At 36.0% G+C, this 27194-nt stretch overlaps 1 protein-coding gene across 5 annotated transcripts in view; it reads right to left on the bottom strand.

Moving 5' to 3' along the window:
* The window catches only part of Osbpl1a (oxysterol binding protein like 1A), a 199971-nt gene that overhangs the window by 127953 nt on the left and 44824 nt on the right, over positions 1 to 27194 (bottom strand). For 3 of the 5 annotated variants that reach the window (XM_078030235.1, XM_078030236.1, XM_078030237.1), the window contains exons 8-15: positions 23224 to 23285; positions 23079 to 23123; positions 19633 to 19706; positions 19469 to 19532; positions 14247 to 14345; positions 12983 to 13105; positions 5173 to 5469; positions 794 to 875 (exon numbers count right to left, since the gene is read on the bottom strand). In XM_078030235.1, the coding sequence (XP_077886361.1) occupies positions 794 to 875; positions 5173 to 5469; positions 12983 to 13105; positions 14247 to 14345; positions 19469 to 19532; positions 19633 to 19706; positions 23079 to 23123; positions 23224 to 23285 (846 nt within the window). The remainder of the gene's footprint in view (positions 1 to 793; positions 876 to 5172; positions 5470 to 12982; positions 13106 to 14246; positions 14346 to 19468; positions 19533 to 19632; positions 19707 to 23078; positions 23124 to 23223; positions 23286 to 27194) is intronic. The other 2 variants (XM_040274275.2, XM_013360215.4) reach the window with 1 other exon arrangement.

Here is a 27194-nt window from a genome sequence, read left to right as displayed (position 1 = left end):
TAGAATATTTATGCTCAGTTTATTCTAGTATTAACATTTCTTCACATTTCCTGGGAACATACAAACTAGGATTCCATTGAGAGAAACTAATTCATGATTAAAAATTGATCATCAAAAACCCAATTAACTAAGTCAATTATAAAGCAACTGTTATGAGTTTAAAAACCATGATAATTTTTTAATCATAAGCAATTTCTTCTCAATATTTAAGCTTGATTTTAAGCTATCTACAGTTAATTCTTGATAATTCATAAGTAATGCAGACTGAAGACAAAAAAGTTCCTACTGAAAGATTAATAATCATATAGACAAGTTCATATATACATATACAGAATTATAAAAGGCCAAGACTGAAAAGAACTAATCCCTTTATTGTAAGGATGGGAGAAAAGAGGCTCAGAGAAATTAAGTGTACTGTTCAAAGTAACACCTAGTAAGTGGCAGAGTAAGGACTCCAACCTAAGACAGTCTGACTCCAAAATCCAAGTCTTCTGGTATTCACAAACACAATCCTTATTATATTGCCAAAATAAATTTAGAGACCTCAAAATGTTCATTTAAATTATTTTCTCTTTCTTAAAAGAATAAAATCAGTATTAATCTATACGGCAAGCATCTTCAAGGAGTAGATATTTTTGAACATCCTTTTTAAAATTATAAAATAGTTTATCAAACATAATTCTGAATTCAAACCCCAAAATCATCTAAAATGTACAAACAAAACCATAAAGGGGAAACATCTATAAAAATGGGTTATATAAAAGAGTGATATTTTTAGTAATGTTGTTTTTACCTTTAGCCATGTCATACTCCATAATCATTTTGAGAAAGTTGGAAATTTCCCTATCTAGTCTCTGTTGACATGCCTGTGCTTTCTAGAAAACAAAGAGAAAATTAAGACAAATCAATAAAGGATTTTTATATGACTTATGCTTAATGTTTCTATCAAAACTTTCATTTGTAGTTTGATAACACTAAGACTTATCTTCAAAGAAAACAATGAGAGAAAATTTCCTTAGAAATTGAATATAATGTTAAATCAATTATAGAATAAATATTTCTTAATTCTAAACACATTCAACATCTCTCATGTAAGTATATACAACTAAATTAATTAACACTACTATCTTTGTTACGCCAAGTATACATGAGGAGTTAGATTTTTCTGATTTATTAACTTAGTTAATAAATCAGTTTAACTTAGTTAATAAATCAGTCTGCTTAAATTCATCAAGAAATTATAAAATGCATCCTTCAGGAATATATTTTGAAAACTGTTTTTGTTAAAAGAAAAAAAAAATCCAGATTGTCCTGCCACTTGGAAACCACCAGCCTGACTTTCATCCAGCAATCTAATACATACTGCCCCCACAAAATCAGACCAATAAGGACATTTTCTTAGTAAGTCGAAGCTTATGAAAATGGGGTAAAATCAATCACTGAAAATACTCTTTCTTATAATTTGAAAGTTCTATTCAATTAGATCTCAAAACAAATATAGAATTTTATGATATAAGGGATATCACATCTTAGTACAGATTTAAAGTACAAGAGGAAAACCAATGTCATTTTGTAGTTAGTTTTATATATAGTTTCCCTTTAAAGATGTGGGAAGAATAAGCCAAAAAATTATAATTGTAAATCTGCTTGGTTATGACAATCAAAATTTTATTCTGAGAACTTTTACTTTATAAATATTAGAATGACACTGTAGTGGGCAGAGCAATATATTTAGCCTTCTGACACTTCCCTCCTTTGTACTCTAATTTCAACTGGCCTATGAAAAAGCATTTTGCCCACCCAAAATCGAAACTACCATAGCTCAACATGCCAAGGTGACACAGGTAAGCACCCTTTTCTCCTATTTCACCTTATAAATTTTTTAGTACTTATAAAGCTCAGCTCCATCTCAATAGAATTATTCATGGTACCATATTACTGACAGGCAATGTTTTCTTTTAAGTTTATATAATTCTTTGAGAGTTCTAACAACATCTAAAAATAATTTGTATTTTTTTTCTTTCTTTGGAGAGGAGGAACACCTATACAACATAATTTAGAACATCATAAGACCTAAATTGATATGTCTGATAATTTTTTCAGATACATGTGAATACAGGTTCAAAAAGGAGAAAAGTCAGTCTGGAAACATGCTCTGCAACCAAATGTATCACTCATGACTTATTAACAGAAAATCACTGCTCTTACTCTATACATATTTAACATTCCTACTCATGTGCAACTCAACACTACTGTTTTCTCTTTTCCTTTCTATGGTGAAAGTTGTCTAGACACACAAAAGTGACTAGTCATGACTGTGACTCTAAGGATATAATTAAAAGGCAGGAAACATCCTCCACAGCACTACATTCAAATACATTTACCTTTCCTTAGTGTATCTGATAATTAAAAAAAATAGTTTCCTGGATCAAAGATTTTTTGCTTTGTTTAAAAAGGCATGTAGTAGGTCGGCTGGAGAAGAGCCAAGTACACATAACTGTGTTGAGCCAGGCATACATATGTCTTCTAAACAATTTAGTGCCATTTAACTGATACTAAAAAAGAATGGAGGTGATTAATGTAACAAAAAATTACATTCTCAATTTTTTATCATTTCCCCTCAGTAGTTGCTGGTTATATTATAAAATCCTAAATATCTACTCATATAATGTAATTCTTACAAATGCTTTGCAGAGTCTGGGACAGTTCTCATTCCTGATTTCTATGCTATTCATGTTATATCAGGGGCTCTTTTTAATTTTTATTTACTTATTCTACATAAATGAGATCCCATTAAATTAGAACATTGTGAAAAATGTTCTAATACTGAAAACTGACAGTATTTTAACTTTCCCCAAGGATTCTGGGCACAGCACACAAATCAAGGATCCCATCCCCTGGAGGCCCAGAGAAATAGAAGGTACCCCAGGTGAGCCTCGCTGACAACACAGGTCTCCTGTTACAACCTTTGTCCACATAAGACTTTAGCTATTGGTTTTGCTTGACTTAAGCTGATGTTAAACTACCTTGTTCTCACCTACATGGCAGCTCAAATAGTATACAAATGCAGTAGTTGGCTAGAGAGGAGTGGATGAGGTAAGAGAATGGTAATTAATTCCAGATTATTTGCAACAGAAAATTAAAAAAAAAAAGAACAGAAGTAGATTACCTTCTAACCAGCAATAATAGACACAATAGTACAGGAAGTTAAAGAAGACAGACACTGAAGCACATATACTGTATGATTCCATTCTCACAGAATTCTAGAACAGGAACACTGACAATGCCATAATGACACTGGTGCTTCATCAGTATCAGCAGATTGGTGGTTGCCTGAGATGCATCTGACAGTATTTTAACTGTCAGACATTTAAAGTTTCTAGGACATCATCTGGATATGGAAGTGCAGGAATTTTGAGGTGATAAAAATGTTCTCAATCTTGATAGTAGTAGTAGTTATACAGGGTATATACATTTGTCAAAATATATCAAACTAAAGACATAAAATGAATTCATTTTACTGTATAATATTATACCTCAATAATATTAATTCAAACTTTCAATAGAGTATAGAATCCTGATAACTTTCGTCTTAGAAGAAAACAGTCATCTGTCTTAAGTCCTGCCAAATCCTCTTCAAAGCTAACAGCATATTCCATCTTCCCTTGTTGTCAAGCCTCACACATATTCTTTCTGACCTGGTGGTTATTGTGGTCCTGCTCTGTAAATTTCCTTGATGTTTTATTTTGCAATAGATATTTACACAAAAATTAAAATGTAGAAAGAAAAAATACTTCCCCTCCCATACCTGACTGCCAGTCCTAGAGCCTCTTTTGCCCCATTCCTAGCCTCAAGGCACCAAAGGCTAATTTCTCATCTTACCAGAGTTACTCTAGGCCTACACAAATAGATGTATGTACATCCTGCTGTTTTTCTCTCCTAAAATATTAGTAGCATATTTGATACACCATCTTATACCTTGCCCTTTGCACTTTATATATCTTACTCATGTACATATGTATTAATCTTTATCAGTCTCATGTTGATGCACATATTTCTTTCTGCATATTCAATTTAGTTAGGAATCATTTATTCTTAAGGAAAGTTTCATATTACTTTTTAATTTGGTTAAAATTTAGCGTTGTCTCCTAACTTATAACACAAATACAGTTCAGATCCATACCATAAAGATATCCTCAATAAAACCCTCATTTCGCTACAAGTATCCAAGAGCCTATGCCAGTACTCCCCATTAGAACTTCCTATAATGACAGAAACACTATCTACATGTTGGTAGCCACATGAGGCTACTGAGCACTTGAAATGTAGCTATTTAAAAGAAGAAACTAAATTTTTAGTTTAATTTTAATTAATCTAAATGTTAACAGCCATGAATGTCTCATGGGAATTGTTAATATGCAGTTCTATACCAATATTTATGTTTGACTTTCTCTTCCAATTTTTTTTATGAAATATTTTCAAGATGCCATTAAGTCATCATTACAAGGCCAATGTGTCTATGCTTTGTCTTAGGCTTTTTTCCTTAAGGACTAACCTGAAGGCAACGGGAGTCACAGGGCTAATAGAAAATGTTCAACTTTTCAACTTTCTGGAGTTCCTCAGTTTGGGAAGATGAAAAATATAAAATACGTCTCATTTTCATTATAAACATTTTCCCCAAAATTTATTTTAAGTCTACTTACTAATATCAAGGAAATACCATCAGTTTTGTAATTATAATTAATTCAGATAATTATAGAGTATTCCTTTCCTACTTAAAATCACATACTATAGTAATGTGGCCACATCAATGTTTATAGCAGCTCAATTCACGATAGCGAAGCAATGGAATAAATCTAAGTGCCCTTCAACAGATAAATGGATATAGAAAATGTGGTATATATACACAATGGGATATTACTGAGCCATAAAGAATAAAATTATGATATTTGCCAGTAAATGAATAAAACTGGAGACTATTGTGCTAAGCAAAAAAGTCAATCCCAAAAGACCAAAGGCCAAATGATCTGATATGCAGATGCTAACTCATATTGCAGGGGTGGACAGAGTTCACTGAATTAGATGAAGTGGAATGAAAGGTAGGGAGAGGAGACGGGTATAAGAAAGACAATAGAGGGGAGAGAGAAGATGGCGGCGAAGGGAGTGCATCACCCCAGTGCGCCGCGTCACTGAGCCAGTGAAAGACGATATGAAACGGCTGAAGGATATCTTGTTGGGAATTTCCAGTGAAATTGAGGCGCTACAGAATCTAGTGGACAGATTTCCATCGTGCGAGGTTCGGCTGTGGGAGCTCCATTTCTCCGCACGGAGGGTCGCATAGCCTGATCCGCAGCTGGTGTCTGTGGCGTGCGCTGGGGATCGGCAGGGTGCCGGAGCGGGAGAACAGCGATACGGATTCGGGGGGCTCCCGCCAGTGATACATCGGCAGCGCTTAGTGCTGAGTTCCGGCTTTGAGACAGAGGAGAGAAGCGGTGGTTCCAGTCACCGGTCTGACCACAGAGGAGGACAGCAGCCACCATCTCGGAGAGATGATGTAACCATCCCATTGTTCTACTGATCTCATTCAGCTACGGAACAGGTGATTTCAGGCTGGTATTTGCCTGCGTCTAACAGACAGATTTCTTGCTCAGGATTGGGACTGGGGATCTTGTGGAGAATACTCTTAGAGGCTCGTGCCTGGCAAGGTGTGCGCCGGGCACTGAGCAGCGGGACTTGGGTTCCCGGGACTTGGGTTCCCGGGGGCTAACCTGGCCCAGGTCTGAGGAATCTGCGGAGACTGCCTGTGAAGGCCAGCTCCAAGTGGAGCGTGCGCTGAGCTTGGGGCAACTGGGTTCTGACTCCCGGAACAGTTTTGGCCTGGGGCTGGGGAACCCGTGGGGGTCGCTCGCTGGAGCCAGCTCCCAGCGGAGAGTGTATCGGGAACAGAAAGGCGGGGTTCTTGCTACCTAAGCTGCTTTGGCCCAAGGCTAGGGAACCAGCGGTGACTGCTTCTCAGCCAGGGTCCTGCTGGATGCTGTGGGGGCAGAGTGGAGCTTCCACCTGAGCCCAGAGCAGGCCAAGTGACCCGCCGGCGTGGTATCATGAAACCCCAAATGCAGCTGGGGCTGAAGAGAGAAGCCGCCCATGCCTAGAATAGGACCAGCGACCCACTGGCAAGACAGGCCAGGTAGCTTGCCAACGTGGTGGACACGTAACACTGAGGCAGTCGCGTCACACTGGTTGGAGTGGGGGTGGAGCAGGGTCGCCGCCTGGGTCCGGAGGGGGCTCAGCGACCCGTTGGAGAGGTAGTCAGGTACCCCCAATGGGAGTGGGGGCTGTGCAGAACTGCGACCCACCGGTCTAGAGGTTTGCCAGCGTGGTAGACACGTCACATCAATTGGAGTGGGGACACAGCAGAGCCGCCACCCACATCCAGATCAGGACCAACGACCCCAGGGCGTGGTAGTTACGTTACCACAATTGGAGTGGGGTCAGAGCAGAACAGCCACCAGTGCCTGCAGTGGGGGCAGACCTGCGATCAATTAGTGTGGTAGACAGACCACCCTAATTAGAGGAGGAGCACAGCCACTACCCGCCCTGCAAGGGAGACTTCCCAACTATACAAGAGCAATATAAATAAATAGAGGGTAAATTTCAAAAACACAACAGTTGCACCAAGCAGAAAGAAACTCGAGCAGTATGAAAAGACAAGGGAAGAAAGGACCACAAGCAATGCAGGTCAACTCAACTTTAGAAGAGGTAATAGCTGCAACAGACGGAATGTCAGATAAAGAGTACAGGATATATATGCTTCAGATGATCTGGAGTCTCAAGGAAGACATGAGACAGCAAAATCAGACAATGAAAGATCACATTGACAAACAAATCCAGGAAGTAAAAGATCAATTTCACAGGGAGATAGAGGTAATAAAAAACAAACAAATTGAAATCCTAGAAATGCAGGAATCATTAAACCAACTTAAAAACTCAATTGAGAATACTACCAGCAGATTAGATCACTTAGAAGAGAGAACATCAGACAATGAAGACAAAGTATTTCAACTGGAAAAGGACATAGACAGCTCAGCAAGCCTGCTAAGAAACCATGAGCAGAACATCCAAGAATTATGGGACAATATCAAAAGACCAAATTTAAGAGTCATTGGGATACAGGAAGGCACAGAGCTCCAAACCAAAGGAATAAACAGACTATTCAGTGAGATTATACAAGAAAACTTCCCAGACTTGAAGAATGAGACAGAATCACAAATCCTAGAAGCCTACAGGACGCCGAATGTGCAAAATCATAAGAGATCCACACCTAGACACATTATAATGAAGATGTCCAACATACAGAATAAGGAGAGAATTTTAAAAGCTGCAAGAGAAAGAAAGCAGATTACATTTAGGGGCAAACCAATCAGGATAACAGCTGATCTCTCAACACAGACTCTGAAAGCTAGAAGATCCTGGAATAACATATTTCAAACATTGAAAGAAAATGGGTTCCAACCAAGAATCATGTATCCGGCGAAATTAAGCTTCAGGATAGAAGATGAAATTAAAACCTTCCATGATAAACAAAAGTTAAAAGAATTCGCAGCTAGAAAACCATCTCTTCAAAAAATCCTTGGCAAAACATTACAGGAAGAGGAAATGGAAAATAACATTGAAAACCAACAATGGGAGTTAGGACAGTAAAGGGGGGAAAGTAGTCAAAGAGGATAACAAATCAGGTTTAGTAACATCAATAAACAAATATGGCTAGAAGAACAAATCATATCTCAATAATAACCCTAAATGTTAATGGCTTAAATTCACCAATTAAGAGACACAGGCTAGCAGAATGGATCACAAAAGAAGACCCAACAATATGCTGCCTACAGGAGATGCATCTGATAGAAAAAGATATTCATAGACTGAAGGTGAAAGGTTGGGAAAAATCATACCACTCATATGGAATGCGGAAACAAGCAGGAGTGTCCATACTCATATCTAATAAAATAGATTTCAAGCCAAAGTTAATCAAAAGGGATAAAGAAAGACACTTCATACTGCTCAAGGGAACCATACACCAACAAGACATAACAATCATAAATATATATGCCCCAAATAATGGTGCAGCTGTGTTCATCAAGCAAACTCTTCTCAAGTTCAAGAGTCTAATAGACCACCATACAATAATCATGGGAGACTTCAACACACCTCTCTCACCACTGGACAGATCTTACAAACAAAAGTTAAATAAGGAAACTATAGAACTCAATAACACAATTAACAACCTAGACTTAATTGACATATATAGACTATACCACCCAAAATCAAGTAGTTACACTTTTTTCTCAGCAGCACATGGAACCTTCTCAAAAATAGACCATATATTATGTCACAGGGCAACTCTTAGACAATATAAAGGGGTAGAGATAATACCATGCATCTTATCTGATCATAATGGAATAAAACTGAAAATCAATGATAAAAGAAGGAAGGAAAAATCAAGCATCACTTGGAGAATGAACAATAGGTTGCTGAATGATCAATGGGTTTTAGAAGACATCAAGGAGGAAATTAAAAAATTCCTAGAGTTAAATGAAAACACAGACACAACATATCGGAATCTATGGGACACATTGAAAGCAGTTCTAAGAGGAAAATTCATTGCTTGGAGTTCATTCCTCAAAAAAAGAAAAAACAAATAAATGATCTCATACTTCATCACAAAATCCTAGAAAAAGAAGAGCAAAACAACAGCAAAAGAAGTAGAAGGCAAGAAATAATTAAAATCAGAGCTGAAATAAATGAAATTGAAACAAAAGAAACAATTGAAAAAATTGACAAGACTAAAAGTTGGTTCTTTGAAAAAATAAATAAAATTGACAGACCCTTAGCCATGCTAACGAAGAGAAGAAGAGAGAGAACTCAAATTACTAACATACGGGATGAAAAAGGTAATATCGCAACAGACACTTCAGAAATACAGAAGATAATCAGAAATTATTTTGAATCCTTATACTCCAATAAAATAGAAGATAGTGAAGGCATAGATAAATTCCTTAAGTCTTATGACCTGCCCAGATTGAGTCAGGAGGATATAGACAACCTAAACAGACCAATAACAATAGAGGAAATAGAAGAAACCATCAAAAGACTACCAACTAAGAAAAGCCCAGGACCGGATGGGTATACAGCAGAGTTTTACAAAACCTTTAAAGAGGAACTAACACCAATACTTTTCAAGCTATTTCAGGAAATAGAAAAAGAGGGAGAACTTCCAAATTCATTCTACGAGGCCAACATCACCCTGATTCCGAAACCAGACAAAGACACTTCAAAGAAAGAAAACTACAGACCAATATCTCTAATGAACCTTGACGCAAAAATCCTCAATAAAATTCTGGCGAATCGGATTCAAATACATATCAAAAAAATTATACACCATGATCAAGTAGGATTCATCCCTGGGATGCAAGGCTGGTTCAATATACGGAAATCAATAAATGTTATTCACCACATCAATAGACTTAAAAATAAGAACCATATGATCATCTCAATAGATGCAGAAAAAGCATTCGACAAAGTACAGCATCCCTTTATGTTCAAAACTCTAGAAAAATTAGGGATAACTGGAACATACCTCAACATTGTAAAAGCAATCTACGATAAGCCACAGGCCAGCATCATTCTGAATGGAGAAAAATTGAAGGCATTCCCTCTAAGATCTGGTACAAGACAGGGATGCCCTCTCTCACCACTTCTGTTCAACATAGTCCTCGAAACACTGGCCAGAGCAATTAGACAGACGAAAGAAATTAAAGGCATAAAAATAGGAAAAGAAGAACTTAAATTATCACTATTTGCAGATGATATGATCCTATACCTAGCAGACCCAAAAGGGTCTACAAAGAAGCTATTATAGCTAATAAATGAATTCAGCAAAGTGGCAGGATTTAAGATCAACACGCATAAATCAAAGGCATTCCTGTATATCAGCGACAAATCCTCTGAAACGGAAATGAGGACAACTACTCCATTCACAATATCCCCCCAAAAAATAAAATACTTGGGAATCAACCTAACAAAAGAGGTGAAAGATTTATATAATGAAAATTACAGAACCCTAAAGAAAGATATAGAAGGAGACCTGAGAAGATGGAATAATATACCCTGTTCATGGATAGGCCGAACTAACATCATCAAAATGGCGATATTACCAAAAGTTCTCTATAAGTTCAATGCAATGCCAATCAAAATCCCAACGGAATTTCTTGTAGAAATAGATAAAAGAATCATGAAATTCATATGGAATAATAAAAGACCCAGAATAGCAAAAACAATGCTAAGCAGGAAGTGTGAATCAGGCGGTATAGCGATACCAGACTTCAAACTATACTACAGAGCAATAGTAACAAAAATAGCATGGTACTGGTACCAAAACAGGCAGGTGGACCAATGGTACAGAATAGAGGAATCCACAAAACTACAACTATCTTATATTTGATAAAGGGGCTAAAAGCATGCAATGGAAGAAGGATAGCATCTTCAACAAATGGTGCTGGGAAAACTGGAAATCCATTTGCATCAAAATGAATCTGAATCCCTATCTCTCGCCATGCACAAAAGTTAACTCAAAATGGATTAAGGAGCTTGATATTAAATCAGAGACACGGCATCTGATAGAAGAAAAAGTTGGTTATGATCTACATACTGTGGGATCGGGCCCCAAATTCCTCAATAGGACACCCATAGCACAAGAGTTAACAACTAGAATCAACAAATGGGACTTACTCAAACTAAAAAGTTTTTTCTCAGCAAAAGAAACAATAAGAGAGATAAACAGGGAGCCTACATCCTGGGAACAAATCTTTAATCCACACACTTCAGATAGAGCCCTAATAACCAGAATATACAAAGAACTCAAAAAATTAGACAATAAGATAACAAATAACCCAATCAATAAATGGGCCAAGGACCTGAACAGACAGTTCTCAGAGGAGGACATACAATCAATCAATAAGTACATGAAAAAATGCTCACCATCGCTAGCAGTCAGAGAAATGCAAATCAAAACTACCCTAAGATACCATCTCACTCCAGTAAGATTGGCAGCCATTAGGAAGTCAAACAACAATAAGTGCTGGAGAGGATGCAGGGAAAAGGGCACTCTTGTTCATTGCTGGTGGGACTGCAAATTGGTGCAGCCAATTTGGAAAGCAGTATGGAGATTTCTTGGAAAGCTGGGAATGGAACCACCATTTGACCCAGCTATTCCCCTTCTCGTCTATTCCCTAAAGACCTAATAAGAGCATGCTACAGAGAGACTGCTACATCGATGTTCATAGCAGCACAATTCACTATAGCAAGATTATGGAATCAGCCTAGATGCCCTTCAATAGATGAATGGATAAAAAAAATGTGGCATTTATACACAATGGAGTATTACTCTGCATTAAAAAATGACAAAATCATAGAATTTGGAGGGAAATGGATGGCATTAGAGCAGATTATGCTAAGTGAAGCTAGTCAATCTTTAAAAAACAAATACCAAATGACCCCTTTGATATAAGGGGAGTAAACAAGGACAGGGTAGGATCTTAAAATTACCATAATCTTGGAAAAGATATTGGTATGCTTTGTGAATCCTTCCAGGTTTAATCATATACCTCATATTAAGGGGAGATAAATAGGGAAGGATTTCTTTTCACTTAGGGAATACCAAATAAATTTTAAAGTACTTAATTCAGTTTTATATTTTACTTGTGTAACATGATTTTGGCTATATTTAAGCCTTGTTTTCCCAGTTTTAATGTTGTTGGTGTTATTGTAAATGCTCTAGTCGATATTTTTTGCAAAGTTCACTGATCTGAGAATTATGTTTATAGTTTTCACAATACACCCTAGGCTTTAAAACAGAGGTAGCATTGGTAGAGCAATTGTCAACAAATTCTAGAAAATGACTTCAACAAAACATGGAAGAGCCTAAATTCTCTAATGTTCCAACACAAATTTTAAGAGTCAAAAATCCTTTTTATATTTAGGGTTACAGACTCATATCAATAATACTCTGCAGGTGTTAGCAAACTTAGTTTCATTAGAGTTGTTGATCTAGAAACATTCAAATCCCACAACTAATCCATTTAATTCATACTCATAAGCTTCCCCCCCCCCCCCCGTGTGTGTGGGGAGAGGTACTAGGGGTTGAACCCTAGAACCTTGCATATCGGAGACAAGTGCTCTAAGCTATCTCACCAGCCCTCATTTAATCATTTAATTTATGTTCTGATTAAATTTAGTAGGAAAAGTCATATGCTTTAACATAATCATTTAGGTTAAAATTGATCATCCTTTCGTAGTTTTAGTTCTTCCACACCCAATTCCCATTCTTTAATAAACAAGGTACATTTAAAAGGTATAGTCATAAAATTGATGTCCCTCCCCCCACTGCCAAAAACAAACCTATTTCATTTTAATTATACATGCGGATATTCCTCAATGGATAAGGCATTGATGTCACTTCAGACGAGGGCCTCTCCATTCATTACTAACACCTGACCTTACCTTTAAGCAATGAAGTTACAGATTACAAATGGTTTTGAATGAAACTACTGACCAAGAAATGTGTCACTATGATTGCATTATCTAAACTCTAAAATAAGCAGTGAAGTCATAAAGGGCAGCAAGTCAAGCTCTGCATGCTCCCTCTACTGGCAGCAGATTTAAAATAGAACAGCAGTCTAATTACAGCCATGTAGAGTTTAAAATAGATATGTCTAGGTACAGGTCCACATCCATACAGCATATTTATAGAGATATTTTATAGTATCACCAAGACACAGACATAATCACCAATAGAATAAAACTAAAGAGCAATACTAGTTCCACTATTATCAGACATCATAATTTCAAAATGTCATCTTTTAATAAAAAGTAATTCTTGATTAAAACCTGCATGACAGCTATAAAGGTGAGATTATGTTCAGTTTACCTCTAAGGACTCCTTCAAGTCTACAGCAGAAACTGCATCCTCTTCTTCATCATCAGTCAACTGGTCCTGGGAACAGTAGTGAGTGCTATAAGCAGAATGCTCTTCAATTGCTTCCAGCCAGTTCTGAAATAATCCAAGGATTTAAATTAAAGTGAAAGGCATTTTTACTCCAAAGAGTATAGAGATTGCATGTCGATGATATGTAAAGCATGAAATTTACATGAAGGAAATAAATATTATGGCTCAAAATTCAAATGATGCTATCTCTTATCCATGACATGTCTGGTTAAAAAATTTTCCCAATATATATTTTAAAATATCATCTATAAGTTTACATATTCACTAATACTCAAATACATTACAGAAATTAAATAATAAGTGATTTTTAAACTTAGAATAACAGGTTCTTAGCACTGTAAGTTATTACCTAATAATGGAGCCCAACTTTACTATCTTATCAAACTATAAGTACAAGAAACTAAGATCATTTTGAGGTAGCCAACAATTGTCCTTATGCCTTAACTTACAATATTTTTTTTAAAAGCTTGATTTTACAAAAAGAATGTTTGGCCTATAATACATGTCTATTTTCTTATAGTATTACTTAGGGTCAAATCTTACCATTTTATGAAATGTTGAGGCAGTCATGAATTGGATTGTTTAAAACTCTTTGCAGGGCCCAAGTTAACTACTTTGGAAAACAGGTTCTTTTAATTCTTTATGGGATTTACCAAAAGAAATTTTAAAAAAAAGATCTATTAACACTGCTTTGATTTGAAAAAATACAGACTTTTTATTAAATGATATACCATGAATTTCAATCAGGAGAATTCCAATTTTCTCCTGTATTATTGGTCAACTAACCACAAAGTAGTCTATACTGTAATTAGTCTCAGAACACATGGCTGTAGTCCATGTTCTATGATTCATACATTGCATGGCCTTGGGAAATACCCTTAATCCTATATTCTTCATTTTTCCCACTTATAAATTAAGGGGTATATTAAATAATCATTTAATCTTTGTTTCAAAGTCACTAGCAGCCCCTCAATTCAAAGAATCAAAATGGTAAATTATTAATAGAAAATACCTACAGATACATTTGAAAAAAGAACTAATTCATCATAAGCCAAGTTTCTGAAGTTTCATGTAACTGTTCCCATTAAAACTATAATCAACATCTTAGATATTAATATTGAATCTATATTTTCACTCATCTTTAAACACCATGTTTTATGAAAAATAAATTAACCCATAAAATTACCTCTCTTGATTGCTTTAGGCTATTCTTAGGAACCCTGAAGCCATGAATAGTGTCATCGAAGCATTTAATAAAGAAGAGGCAGCTATCAGTGGATTTCACCTTGTAAAGAAATCAGTAAGACAACATTCATTCATGCATACATAATATTTAAAGTATTAATGTGGCTTAATAACATCCAATTGAACAATTTAAAACACTAATAAAAATTGTGGAAAATACTGATACATTAGGTATATCAAATGTACTGTAGCTTTATCAAATCTGTCTTTCTCACTCTTAATTCCTCAAGGTAAATATTTTTTAGAAACTTCATTTATTTATTTTTATGTGGCACTGAGGATCGAATCCAGGGCCTTGCATGTACTAGACAAGTGCTCTACTGCTGAGCCACAATCCCAGCCCCTCCCCAAAATAAATATTTATAGTTCATTGGGTGTGTAGCTTTAGTTCTATTCTTTCTGTTAAGTATAACCTGGTAGGCATTTGGGCTGTAAAATCCTATATATACTACAGCTCCAATTTCTTCTTCATGCACTCTCTTGAATGTTTTGTTTGTACCGAGTGTAGAAAATGTTTAAGCTGAATGTAAAAGAATGAGTAGTTAGATAACGTTGTTAAAGAAGAGGAAGGGAAAGAGGATAGAAGAAATTAGGAAAAAATTTTAAATATAAGAGCTGGAAAAGAAGAAGGATATTTAAGGATGGAAAAGAGAAGACTTCTGCTTCTAGACCCTATAAGTAACTGCCTTCCTCCCTGCACAAAACAACTACAAAAGCATTTTGTAACCCCCACTCCCATAGACACACAACAAAAAGCAACCACATAAAGAAACTGGGACCAACCACTAACAGACTAATAAGGAACACAAGCTCTTGGAGGAAAAGGAATGAGAAGCTATGGAAATTAGTCTCTCCCCACCCCCACACTGGTGTTTCTCCTGGCTAAGTGAAGTTCCTGTGTTATGTGAAGCAACAAGAGTACATGTGGAACAACCAGTTTTTCTGTGGAACAACCAGTTTTTCTTTCTTTGGAAATTAATAAAACAAGCCGGAACTGCAAACATTAGAGAAAGAAAGAGAATCCCCCAAGAGAGAGGCAGGATGTATCTATTCATATATCTAACTCATCCATAAACCACACATGCAGGAAGATTTAAAGCAGCTCATATAAAAACAGCTTACCCAAACTTGCACTGGAACTGCTGAGGCAAGAAAAAGACTAGCTAACACAAAGGAGAAAACATTCAACAAAAAAATATCAGAATCCAGAATCTCCAGAGCTTATCATTGATAATATTAAGGATACAATCCAAAATTAGCTGAAAAATGAGGAAGCAAGAAAGTAGAACACAGTTACAAAAGAAAATCTAATTAAAAAGCAGAATTTAGGGCTGGGGTTGTGGCTCAGTGGTAAAGCGTTAGCCTTGCATGTGTGAGGCACTGGGTGTGATCCTCAGCACCACATAAAAATAAATAAAGATATTTAAAAAAAAAGCTGTTCTTATTTTTAAAAAAAGCAAAATTTGTCAGAATGGACAATATAAACCAAAATGTATATTATCTATAAGACACAGAAAAATAAATATAAAAATACAGATTGGCTCAAACATTATTGCAAACAATTAGACCAGAGTGGTCATATTAATATCAGACAAAATAAGATTTTGAAACAAAAAGTGTTATAAGGGACAAAGATGGCTAATGTATAATGTCAATTAAGAAAACAATTATAAATATGAGTGTGATCCATAACAGGGCAAGAAATTTACAATTCCACAAACATAGTTGGAGATTTTAACACCTCTCTCAGCAACTGACATAAGAGCCAGCAAAAAACTGAAAAACAACTGGGTGTGGTGGCGCATGCCTATAATCCTAGCAGTTTAGGAGGCTGAGGCAGGACGACAGCAAATTCAAAGTCAGCTTCAGCCATTTAGTGAGGCCCTAAGCAACTTGGCAATACCCTGTCTCAAAAATTTTAAAAAGGCTGAGGATGTAGCTCAGTGGTTAAGCATCATGCGTTCAATCCCTCTTAACCAAAACAAAAAATTGCCTCAGCAGCAATCAGGAAAGGCCAACATCACAGCATATGAGGTCTACTAACTTTTGGGGACAAGCAAAAAACACACAAATGAGCCAAAAATTTAAAATCTCTTAAAAATATGCTTTAAAAAATAGCCAGACATGGTGGTGCACACCTGTATTCCAAATAACTTGAGAGGTTGAGTCAGGAAGAAAGCAAGTTTGAGGCCAGCCTTAGCAACTTAGCAAGACTCTGAGCAACTTAGTGAGACCCTGACTCAAAATAAAAAATAAAAAGGGCTGGGGATGTGGCTCAGGGGTAAAGCACTACTGGGTTCAATCCCCAATACAGAAATAAATAAGTAAGTAAGTATATTTTTAACAAACTGGACAAGGCAATACAATAAGTTATCAAATAGGAAGCATCAATAGAAACAAGTTATAAAAAAGCACCAAATGGAAATTCTGAAGTTGAAAGTCACCAATAATTGAAATGAAGAGTTCACTAAGAGAATCAACAGAAGATTTGAGATGGCAAAAAAAGAATCACTAAAGTAGAAGATAGATCAATCTGAAGAACAGAATGGAAAAAAATAATAAACACTAACTCAGAAAACAATAGATTGTTATGTGTACTAATAATCAACTGGAATCACAGAAGATCATGGAAAGAAGAGGTTGAACATATCTCTGAAGCAAAAATGTTGAAAATTTCCCAAGTTTGATGAAAATGTTAAATCTATATTCCCAAGAAGCTTAATAATTCTCTATATGTTAAGTCCAGAGAGATTTACACTTAGAAAGATCTTAGCCAAATTGTTGAAAGACAGAGAAAATCTGAAAAGTAACAATAAATAAAATGACTCATCAAATGAGAAACAATAGAGGCCAGAGGTAGGAAGGGGGAAAAAATTCCAAGTGCTGAAAGAAAACTTCTATCTTGCAAAACTGGTGTTCTGAAACAAAGAGAAAATAAACAAAAACAGAATTCCTTGTTGTGAACAGGCAAACCTTACATGAAAGTGTAAAGGAGGTCTGTTAGGCTGAAAATGACCCCAAGCAAGAAATAAAGAGCACGGGTAAAGGTAACTGCACAAGTGATTATAAAGAGTATAAACATATTTTCATCAACTGATTTCAAGTAACATAGTAGTTATAAAATAAATACAGTAAAATTAAAAAGTGGTACACCAATAATATTTCTAATTTGCAGAAAAAGAAGAGCAGAAAAACATAAACGTAGTAATAACAAAACAGTAAATATAAATCCAACCATATCAATAACAGCATTAAGTGTAAATTCATTAAACATTCTAATCACAAGGCAGAGATCATTAGATTAAAATAGAAGAAACCACTATATACTACCAACAAAAGATAGGCTTTAGATTCAAAGACACAAATAGATGTAAAAGATTGAAAAGACACAGTCATGTACCACATAATGAAGTATCAATCAGCAACAGGATATGATGTTGGTCCCAAAAGACTATATGGCCAGTAATGCAACAATCTTGGTTCGTGTAAACACCCAAAGAGAAATTACTCAGACTGTATCTCCAGTCCTTAAACAATTAATGATTGTACCATGTGACCATGTGAGAGCTGAAGTGATTGCAGTGATTATTTAGGGGGACTGAGTTTGTCCCCACTGAACTCATGTATCGAAGTCTCAACCCCAATGAGACTCTATTTGAATCTTGTGGACATTATGTTCAGTGGAATAAGCCCATCATAAAAGAACACATATTGTACGATTTCACTTACATGAGATATCTAGAGTAGTCAGAATCATAGAGATAGAAAGCAGAATGGTGGCTACCAGAGGCTTCGCAGAGTGTGTGTCGGGGGATGGCTACAGGCATTAGTGTTTAATGGATATAGCATCAGTTCTGTGGAATGAATGATGTTCACAGCATCACAACAATGTAAGCATACTTAATGCCACTAAGCTATACACTCAAAAACAATTAAGTTCTACATTATGTGCATTTTACAATTTTTTTTTTATTTTGGGGATTGAACCCAAGTCTTTCTGCATGAGACAAATGCTCTACCATTGAGCTACATTCCTAGCCCCACAATTTTTAAAAAAGTAATTTATAGTTATACACTCCTACATAAGAAAAAAAGATCTCAATAATCTAAGCTTCTAAGGAAACTGGAAAGAGGGTAGAGCCTGCTTTATCGAAGTCACTCAATCGAATGCCCATTAGCTTGCATTGATTTATGATTCACAGATGTAGGCTTTATCAGACAATTATACAAAAAAATACAAAGTTTTAAATAAAGTGAGGCATAACATGGCAGAACATAATCAATTCCACTGAAGATAAAGGCCAAAAAATTTAAAAAGTACAAAGGGTTAACTTATGCAAAAAATGTAAGAATGAGAATAAAGGACCCTACTGAATAAAAACCTTTGCATTAAATAGATGAATCGAGGGCAGGAACAGAAGAGATTTCACCAACAGAAGGAAAAAAACATTAGATGGATAAGATTACAGAGGTTCACTGGCTCTCTGGTTTCATGTCAAGGGAGGTTGGGGTATGAGGGCACTGAAGGGGCCAGGTTCTTGGACCTCCAGGGTGGACTGTAGGGCAGGGGACTAAGCTAGAAACAAGCCACACTCATCCCACCAAGGGAGTCCCACTGGTCCTGAGAGAGTTTGCACAGAGAAAGGCAAGTGGTATGATAGACAGACAGACTGCTATGGTAATGCTGGCAACCCTAATGGACTTAAAGCCAGAAACAAGAAAGTATGTCTGGGCTTGAAACAGATCAGTCTCTAAAGAGGAAAACCTGCTTATTCTTGTGGCTAGTAAACAGCTGGAAGTGAATAGAGAGAACCTAAGACTGCTGATTTTGACATAGGCTTTTAATTCTTCTTTAATACAAAATAAAACCTTCTAGCATCTAGATTCATCTAGATTCATGAAGACACCCACACCCACCAAATGTTAAAAGCTCTACATAGATGTTTTTGGATCACCCATTTTTCACATCACAATATGTAGAGATAAAAACTGATCATATACATTTTTTTTCCAAAACAGATTCCACATCTTTAATTTTTCTCAAATTAAATACATACAAGCACTTTTGAGGCCATTGCATAGAATCTCAAGATTTTACAGTTTGGGGCAATCATTTTTGGAACTGATTTCACAGTATGTGCAAAGATGCATATCTCATCTTACCGTACATACTGCTTGAGTGAGGTGTTTGCATCCCTGGCGATAAATATTATGGACTGCATCAGGCCTTCAAAATAATCAAGACAAAAGCAAGAGATAAGTGAAAAAATGTAAGGTTTCAAATTTATATAATGAAAGTTAATAAGTGTAAAGATTATAATACTTACTGTTTCCTATACCATGAAAGGACTCCATGTTCTAACACTACCCAGAATAATCTCCAGCCAAAAAATCTTGAACTCTAAAGGAGAAATGACAAAGATTTCCCAAGCTGACACATACTTGATTGATAAAAAGTAATTAGGTTCTAACAGTTTTGTCTGAGTCTTCATCCAGACAGTAGTACAGAACATTAAAAAACGTTCAAACATGAACTGAGATACTAAGTGTAGTAACAAAAACATAACACTTTAGGGTGACAGGAACAGAAGAAATGCTACACTGGTGAAATCAATGAGGAGTACATTTATGGTTACTGGTCAGGAATATTTATGAAAATATACCAGCTGTGTACTTCAAAAACAATTTCCTCAAAGTTGTTTATAAATGTTTAATAGAAAAAAATTATTCTAATTTTATATAAGCACACATGAACATAAATATATAAAAGGATTGCTTGCAACTGTAAAAGAAATTATGTGCTATAATGTGGTTCATCCTAAAAGTAATTCCTAAGCACAAAGAAGTTTTTAGAACCAAAAGAATTTCATGTGTGAACCCTGTAATGATTCAAATATTAATTTTTCCCAAGTCCTCCATGGTTTGATGTTCATAACAAAAATAATACTGTAATTCTATAGTTTAGTGAGAAAAAAGTACTCTTCCAATTCCTTTTTTGTAGATTCTTATAACAATTGATAACAATCAGGTGAAGCTACTTGAAGTCCAAAGTGTAAAAATCACTTACATTTTAAGACACAAGAATTACCAAATCACATATACAGATGCTCCTCAACTTAGAATGAACTTATAGCCCAATAAGTCTATCACAAGTTGAAAATACTGTAAAGTCAAAAATACATTTAAGGGCTAGGGGTATAGCTCAATGGCAGAGCACTTGCCCAATATATGCAGGGCCCTGGATTCCATCCCCATCAACACACACACACACACACACACACACACACACACACACACACACACACACACGGGGGGGGGGGGGGACATGACACTTAATACACATAACCTACCCCAATATCACAGCTTAGCTAAGCCCACCTTAAATATGCTCAGAACATTTTCATTAACCTGTGGTTGGGCAATATAATTTACTACAAAGCCCATTTTATAATAAAGTATTAAATACTCATGTACACACAGAGATGGGCATTTTGTAGTAACAACGGGATTCAAAAACAAAACATGCTGAAGTCATAGCTCAGGGCAGAGTGTATAGTTAGCATGGACAAGGCCCTGGGTTTGATCTCCAACTCTGCAAAAAAAAAATAAATAAAAAAATTTAAAAAACAACAAACACAGTTTCCAAAACTGCTGGCAACATGGCACCCAGTATAGTCTTGCTTGCTTCCCCTCATAATCACAAGGATGACTAGGAGCTGCAGCATGTCACCAATGCCCCAGCAGCCCAGAAAAAGAGCAAAATCCAAAGTATGGCTCCTACTGAATACAAATCCTTTCCATATAAAGTTGAAAAAGGGCAAATCAATCCAGTTAATCAAGAACCAGCTGTACTTTGGAAATGATTGAAAAATTTTTAAGAGAAATGAAGAATTTAAGATTTTTCTTTTTCCTTTTTTTTTTTTTTTTTTTTTTTTGGTATCAGGGATTGAACTGGGGGAGCTTAACCACTGAGCTATATCCCCAGTTCCAAGACCTTTTCATGTTTTATTTTGAGACAGAGTCTTGCCAGGTTGCTGAGGCTGACCTTAAACTTGGGATCCTCCTACCTCAGCCTCCCAAGCATCTGAGATTACAGGCGAGAGCCAAAGCATCCACATCAGTTTTTCATTTATTTATTTTTTTATTTTTTGGTACCAGGGATTGGATTCAGGGGCACTCAACCACTGAGCCACATCCCCAGCCCTATTTTGTATTTTATTTAGAGACAGGGTCTCACTGAGTTGCTTAGCAACCCTTGCTTTTGCTGTGCTGGCTTTGAACTCACAATCCTCCTGCCTCCCAAACTACTGGGATTACAGGTGTGCACCACCATACCCGGCTCAGAATTTCATTCCTTTTTAAGACTTGGTAATATTTCATTGTATGCATTTACCACATTTTGTGTTCTCAATTCGACTACTGATAGACTTAAGCAGTTGCCACCTTTGGGCTATTGTGTATAATGCTGCGATGAACATTTGCACACAATTAAATTTGAATACCTCTTTGAAATTCCTTTAGCACATAGCCATGAATGGAATTTCTGGTCATATGAAAATTCTGTTTAATTTTTGGAGAAACTGTGAAGCTGTTTTCCACAGTGTCTGCACCACTGGACATTCCCACCAGTGCACAAGGGTTCCAACTTCTTCACATCCTTATCTAAACTTGTTTGATAATTTGATCCTTAGAATCTGAGCAGAAACTTTCACAAGCAGCAATGTGAAAGAAGGAGACTGACCATTTTGGATTTGAAAATACACTGACACACCAGGTGCAATGGCAGTGGCCTATAATCCCAGCAACTTGGGAGGCTAAAGCAGGGGGGGTTGCAAGTTCAAGGCCAGTCTCAGCAACTTAGCAAGACCCTGTCTCAATGTTTTAAAAAATTTTCTAAAATTAAAAAAAAAAAACAGCTGGTGATGTAGCTCAGTAGTGGAGCATCCCTAGTACCAAAAAGAAAAAAGACACTGATGCCACCATTTTAAGGAGTTTAATCTAGGTCAGCTTTAACTATAGATGTTTACTGGTGGTCTCATTTTATGTCCTGTGACATAAAGAGGGGGCAGTGGGGACATAAAAGTTATAGAGATCCTCCTCACTTATAAAGACGTTAACTGGTTCCTGTTAAGGGACAACATCAAGTAAATTGATGAGTTACCCATAGGTGGCAATAAAGTATGGACATGTAACAATCAATATATTCTACTGTAAGGAAGTTTTCCAGAGTTGAAGACAAATATCAGGGGACAAAATTCAATCTCTGAAACAACTCGGTAAGACTCAAATTAACATTCACTTTTCGAACTCCCAACCCTCATATCAACCCAATATTATAGCCAATCATGTTGATTCTCTCTTCAATGAGAAAATAAAAGCAATTACAGTGGAACCCTCAGATCTCCTCTTCACGGACTGCCCAATGTCTATTCTCCTGCTGTCTCAAGAGAGACCCCCACATCTTTTTCAAGACCACCTGTCCCTTGGGGCTTGCCCTCCCAGTGGTGCCAGGTCCCCTAGGCTCTCCTATCCTTTCTCTCTGACATTTTCCTTTTGAGGCCACAAACACCTTTCCTTCACTAAACTATTGAAACCCAATGTTTCTACTGGAGAACCCCTGACATAGTGAGCATGGAGCAAAAGAGGACTCCCCATAGCAGAATGAGGTCTGGAAACTAAAAAGGAAGAGCAATAAAGCAATAGATCCAGAAATGGAGTTGGAGGAGAAGGTGCATCATTGGAAGAGGAAATTTAAAAAGCCATATGAACTTACCTTCCAGAGAGGACCTTCATATCGTTTCAAGGTTTTGTAGATGACCTATCAAAAATATGTTTTGTTAAAAATGCATCTATATATTTCAATATTTTAGAAAAAAAATTCTAAAATTATTATGTACATTTAACCCATTATTACATACCTTGTTACCAACAAGAATATGTTTCATCTCAGCACCCTGGGCAAGGTCAAGAGGTTTCTGTTCTGTATAAAATACAAGGGAGAAAAGCCACAATGAGCTCAATTGTACTATAAAGTTGATGCTGCAACTGCAATTGAAGCATCTTCATTCTTCCATCAACTACACTACCCCATTTCTACCACCCTATTCTCCTCTGCAAAACAATCACCTATCAGAAGTTGCCATCTCAATTCTTTAGGGTCTCATTTTTAGCAGCTACTAACCCAGCAAATCAGATTAACCTCAGAACACTCTGAGATCTGTCAAGCTTTTTGGTCTTAAATCATCATTTTCCAAGATTGCTGTAACAAATTACCACAAACTACCAAATTATATTGTTATATTTATTTATAATGTATTTATAATATACCAAATTATATTGTGCATGTATGAATATGTAACAATGAATCCCACTAGTAAAAAATCAAAAAAAAATTTAAGTTACACAGTTTAAAACAATATGAACAGATAATAATTTAGTTATTTAAACATTGTATAAATTTAAATCATTACTTAGCCCTTTTATAAACTGCAAACACTTGACATGTATTGGCAACTTTTTGTATACATTTCTTTCTTTTCTGTGGTGAGGGAAAGTACCAGGGATTGAACACAGGGGTGCTTAACCACTGAGCCATCTCTCTATCTCTTTTTATTTTATTTTTTAAAATTTTAGGACAAGGTCTTGCTAAGTTGCTTAGGGCCTCACTAAGTTGCTGAGGCAGACTTGAACTTGAGATCCTCCTGTCTAAGCCTCCCAAATTACTGGGATTATAGACATATGCCATCACGCATCGAACATTTCTTTTCAAGAGAGTCTATTTATGTGTCAATCACCACTTGTAGGCACTGGGGATTCAGAAGTGAACATTAAACAAAAATGGGATAGGAGCATAGGAAAAGAACAGAAATAAGGAAAGAATGTTAGTGATTTAAAAAGACATATCAGGCAATGAACTATATTATGCCAAGATTTTTTAAATGACAGATTTGACAGATTGGATGGGATATTTTAGATTGGAGGTTGAGGGACATACCTGGGAAGACCTTTCTAGGAAGGGATATTTATACTGAAAAGAAGGAGTGAGCCTCATGAAAACAGAGTGGAAAGGCATTCCAGCAAAGAGAAGAGCTAATGCAAAGGACTTCAGGGAGGCAGAAATGAATTAGTGGGCAAGAGATAAAGTTAGAAAGGCTATACCATACAAGGGCTTTACATGCCAGACATTTGTGAGACAGTATAAAAAAACAGAGTTTTAATCTAAATATGATAGAAAGCCACCACAGGGTTTCAAATAAAAGAGTAAGATGATCTGACTTATGTTTAAACTGTCAAAGTGAGTTTGAGCTATTTCATAATGGTAAGAAATTACGAGGCTGGGGTTGTGGCTCAGCAGTAGAGAGCTCACCTAGAACACATGAAGCCCTGGGTTCGATCCTCAGCAGCACATAAAAATAAGTAAATAAAATAAAGGTATTGTGTCCAACTACAACTAAAAACTAAATATTTAAAAAAGAAATTACCATATTAATAGGATGCTATTGTGCTTCTGTTAATAGCTCTGATACAAATTCACATACCATACAATTTACTAATTAAAGGTACACAATTAAATATTTTTAATATGTTCAGAGTTGTACTACCATCATGTAATTTTTAAAGGAGTGCTTAGCTATATTTGACACACTGAAATATTTACAGATGAAATGGCATACTATTTGGAACTGCCTTAAAATAATCCAGGTTGTAGGACAAGATATAAGGAGAGCAGCCATTACTGAGAATTCCTGAAGGAGAATGAGGCACATATCAATTAATTATACTATTCTAGTTTTTAAGTCTTAAGAATCTCCATCACAATATTTTTTAAAAGATCATTGTAGAGGCTGGGTGGAAAATGGCTTATACACATGAGTAAGAGAAAAATCAGAGACTAGTGGTGACTCCAATAATGCTGGGCAAAGGCAGTGGTGGTTTGGACTAGACATTCAGAATTCAAAGAGATGGTCTTTAATATAGAGAAGCATATGGGTTTGGGATTTATTTTAGAGTCAATTTATAGAACTGCTAATGTATAAAGCTGGAACTGATAAAAATTATTTCTTTGTGAGGAAAAAATATTTTTAAACATTAACCAAGAAATTAATCAGTCTAGTTTTTCTAACTACCAAATAGAAAGATGACTTATAAAGCTCTGCAATACAGTGTTATTTTCACTCTACCTTAGGGCACTTTTGAGAAACCATTCCTTTAGGCAGAGGGAAAGAAGATAATATGATTTCTATCATAAAATTCTGTCCTAATACCAAAAATAAATTCTGAACTCCTGCTAAATAGATGAAATCCCATGACAGAGCCTCATTTCTATACTCAGTGTCTAAAGTACCTGATATACAATAAGAACTCAATGAAATATAATTTGAATTAAGCAAAATAACTTCGCTACCTATATGAGCTCCATAACCAATCATTTCAAAAATGTATATTTCTTATTGACTGAGATAAGTAGAAAAGATGGAATATTTTGGGACTGCAAATTGGTGCGGCCAATATGGAAAGCAGTATGGAGATTCCTGGGGAAGCTGGGAATGGAACCACCATTTGACCCAGCTATTCCCCTTCTCGTCTATTCCCTAAAGACCTAAAAAGAGCATACTACAGGGACACTGCTACATCGATGTTCATAGCAACACAATTCAAAATAGCAAGACTGTGGAACCAACCTAGATGCCCTTCAACAGACGAATGGATAAAAAAAAATGTGGCATTTATACACAATGGAGTATTACTCTGCATTAAAAAATGACAAAATCATAGAATTTGCAGGGAAATGGATGGCATTAGAGCAGATTATGCTAAGTGAAGCTAGCCAATCCTTAAAAACAAATGCCAAATGTCTTCTTTGATATAAGGAGAGTAACTAAGAACAGAGTAGGGACGAAAAGCATGAGAAGAAGATTAACATTAAACAGGGATGAGAGGTGGGAGAGAAAGGGAGAGAGAAGGGAAATTGCATGGAAACGGAAGGAGACCCTCAGGGTTATACAAAATTACATACAAGAGGAAGTGAGGGGAAAGGGAAAAATAATACAAGGGGGAGAAATGAATTACAGTAGAGGGGGTAGAGAGAGAAGAGGGGAGTGGAGGGGAGAGGAGGGGGGATAGTAGAGGATAGGAAAGGCAGCAGAATACAACAGACACTATTATGGCAATATGTAAATCAATGGAAGTGTAACTGATGTGATTCTGCAATCTGTATACAGGGTAAAGATGGGAGTTCATAACCCACTTGAATCAAAGTGTGAAATATGATATATCAAGAACTATGTAATGTTTTGAACAACCAACAATAAAATAAAATAAAGAGTGCAGTATGAAAAGTCCTTTAGACTGTGGAAACTGACAGACACTGCTACCTCAACAGGTGATAAAGTATGGATCTGTGTGTGATCTGTGATACAATGTGAAGATGGAACTTTACTTTTTTTATTTTTTCTTTCTTTTTTTTGGCTTTCCCCTATGGTTTCATAGATTTGATTTAACCTAATTTAACAACAAATTCCAACTGAGTGACATTCTACAAAACACCTGATAAATACTCTTCAAAACTGCCAAAGTCATCAAAAACAACTAAAAGTAGTCTAAGGAGACATAACATATCCTGGATCAGAAAAAATCCTGGAACCAAAAAATTAATAATATGCAAAAACTAAGGAAATCTGAATTAAATATGGACTTCAGTTAACAATGTATCAATAATGGTTCACTAATTATAACAAATGTAGCATTTTAATGTAAGATATTAATAAGAGGAACTGAATGAGGGAATAGGAATACTTACTCTGCAATATTTCTATAAATATAAAACTGTTCTGAGAAGTAAAATAAATAAATAAATAAATAAATAAATAAATTTTCTGACTAGAAAAAA

The sequence above is a fragment of the Ictidomys tridecemlineatus genome, chromosome 13 (genome assembly GCF_052094955.1).
Source record: "Ictidomys tridecemlineatus isolate mIctTri1 chromosome 13, mIctTri1.hap1, whole genome shotgun sequence".
Taxonomy (NCBI): Eukaryota; Metazoa; Chordata; class Mammalia; order Rodentia; family Sciuridae; genus Ictidomys; species Ictidomys tridecemlineatus.
The sequence above is the reverse complement of the archived record's forward strand: the minus strand, read 5'-3'. Positions and strand labels throughout refer to the sequence as shown.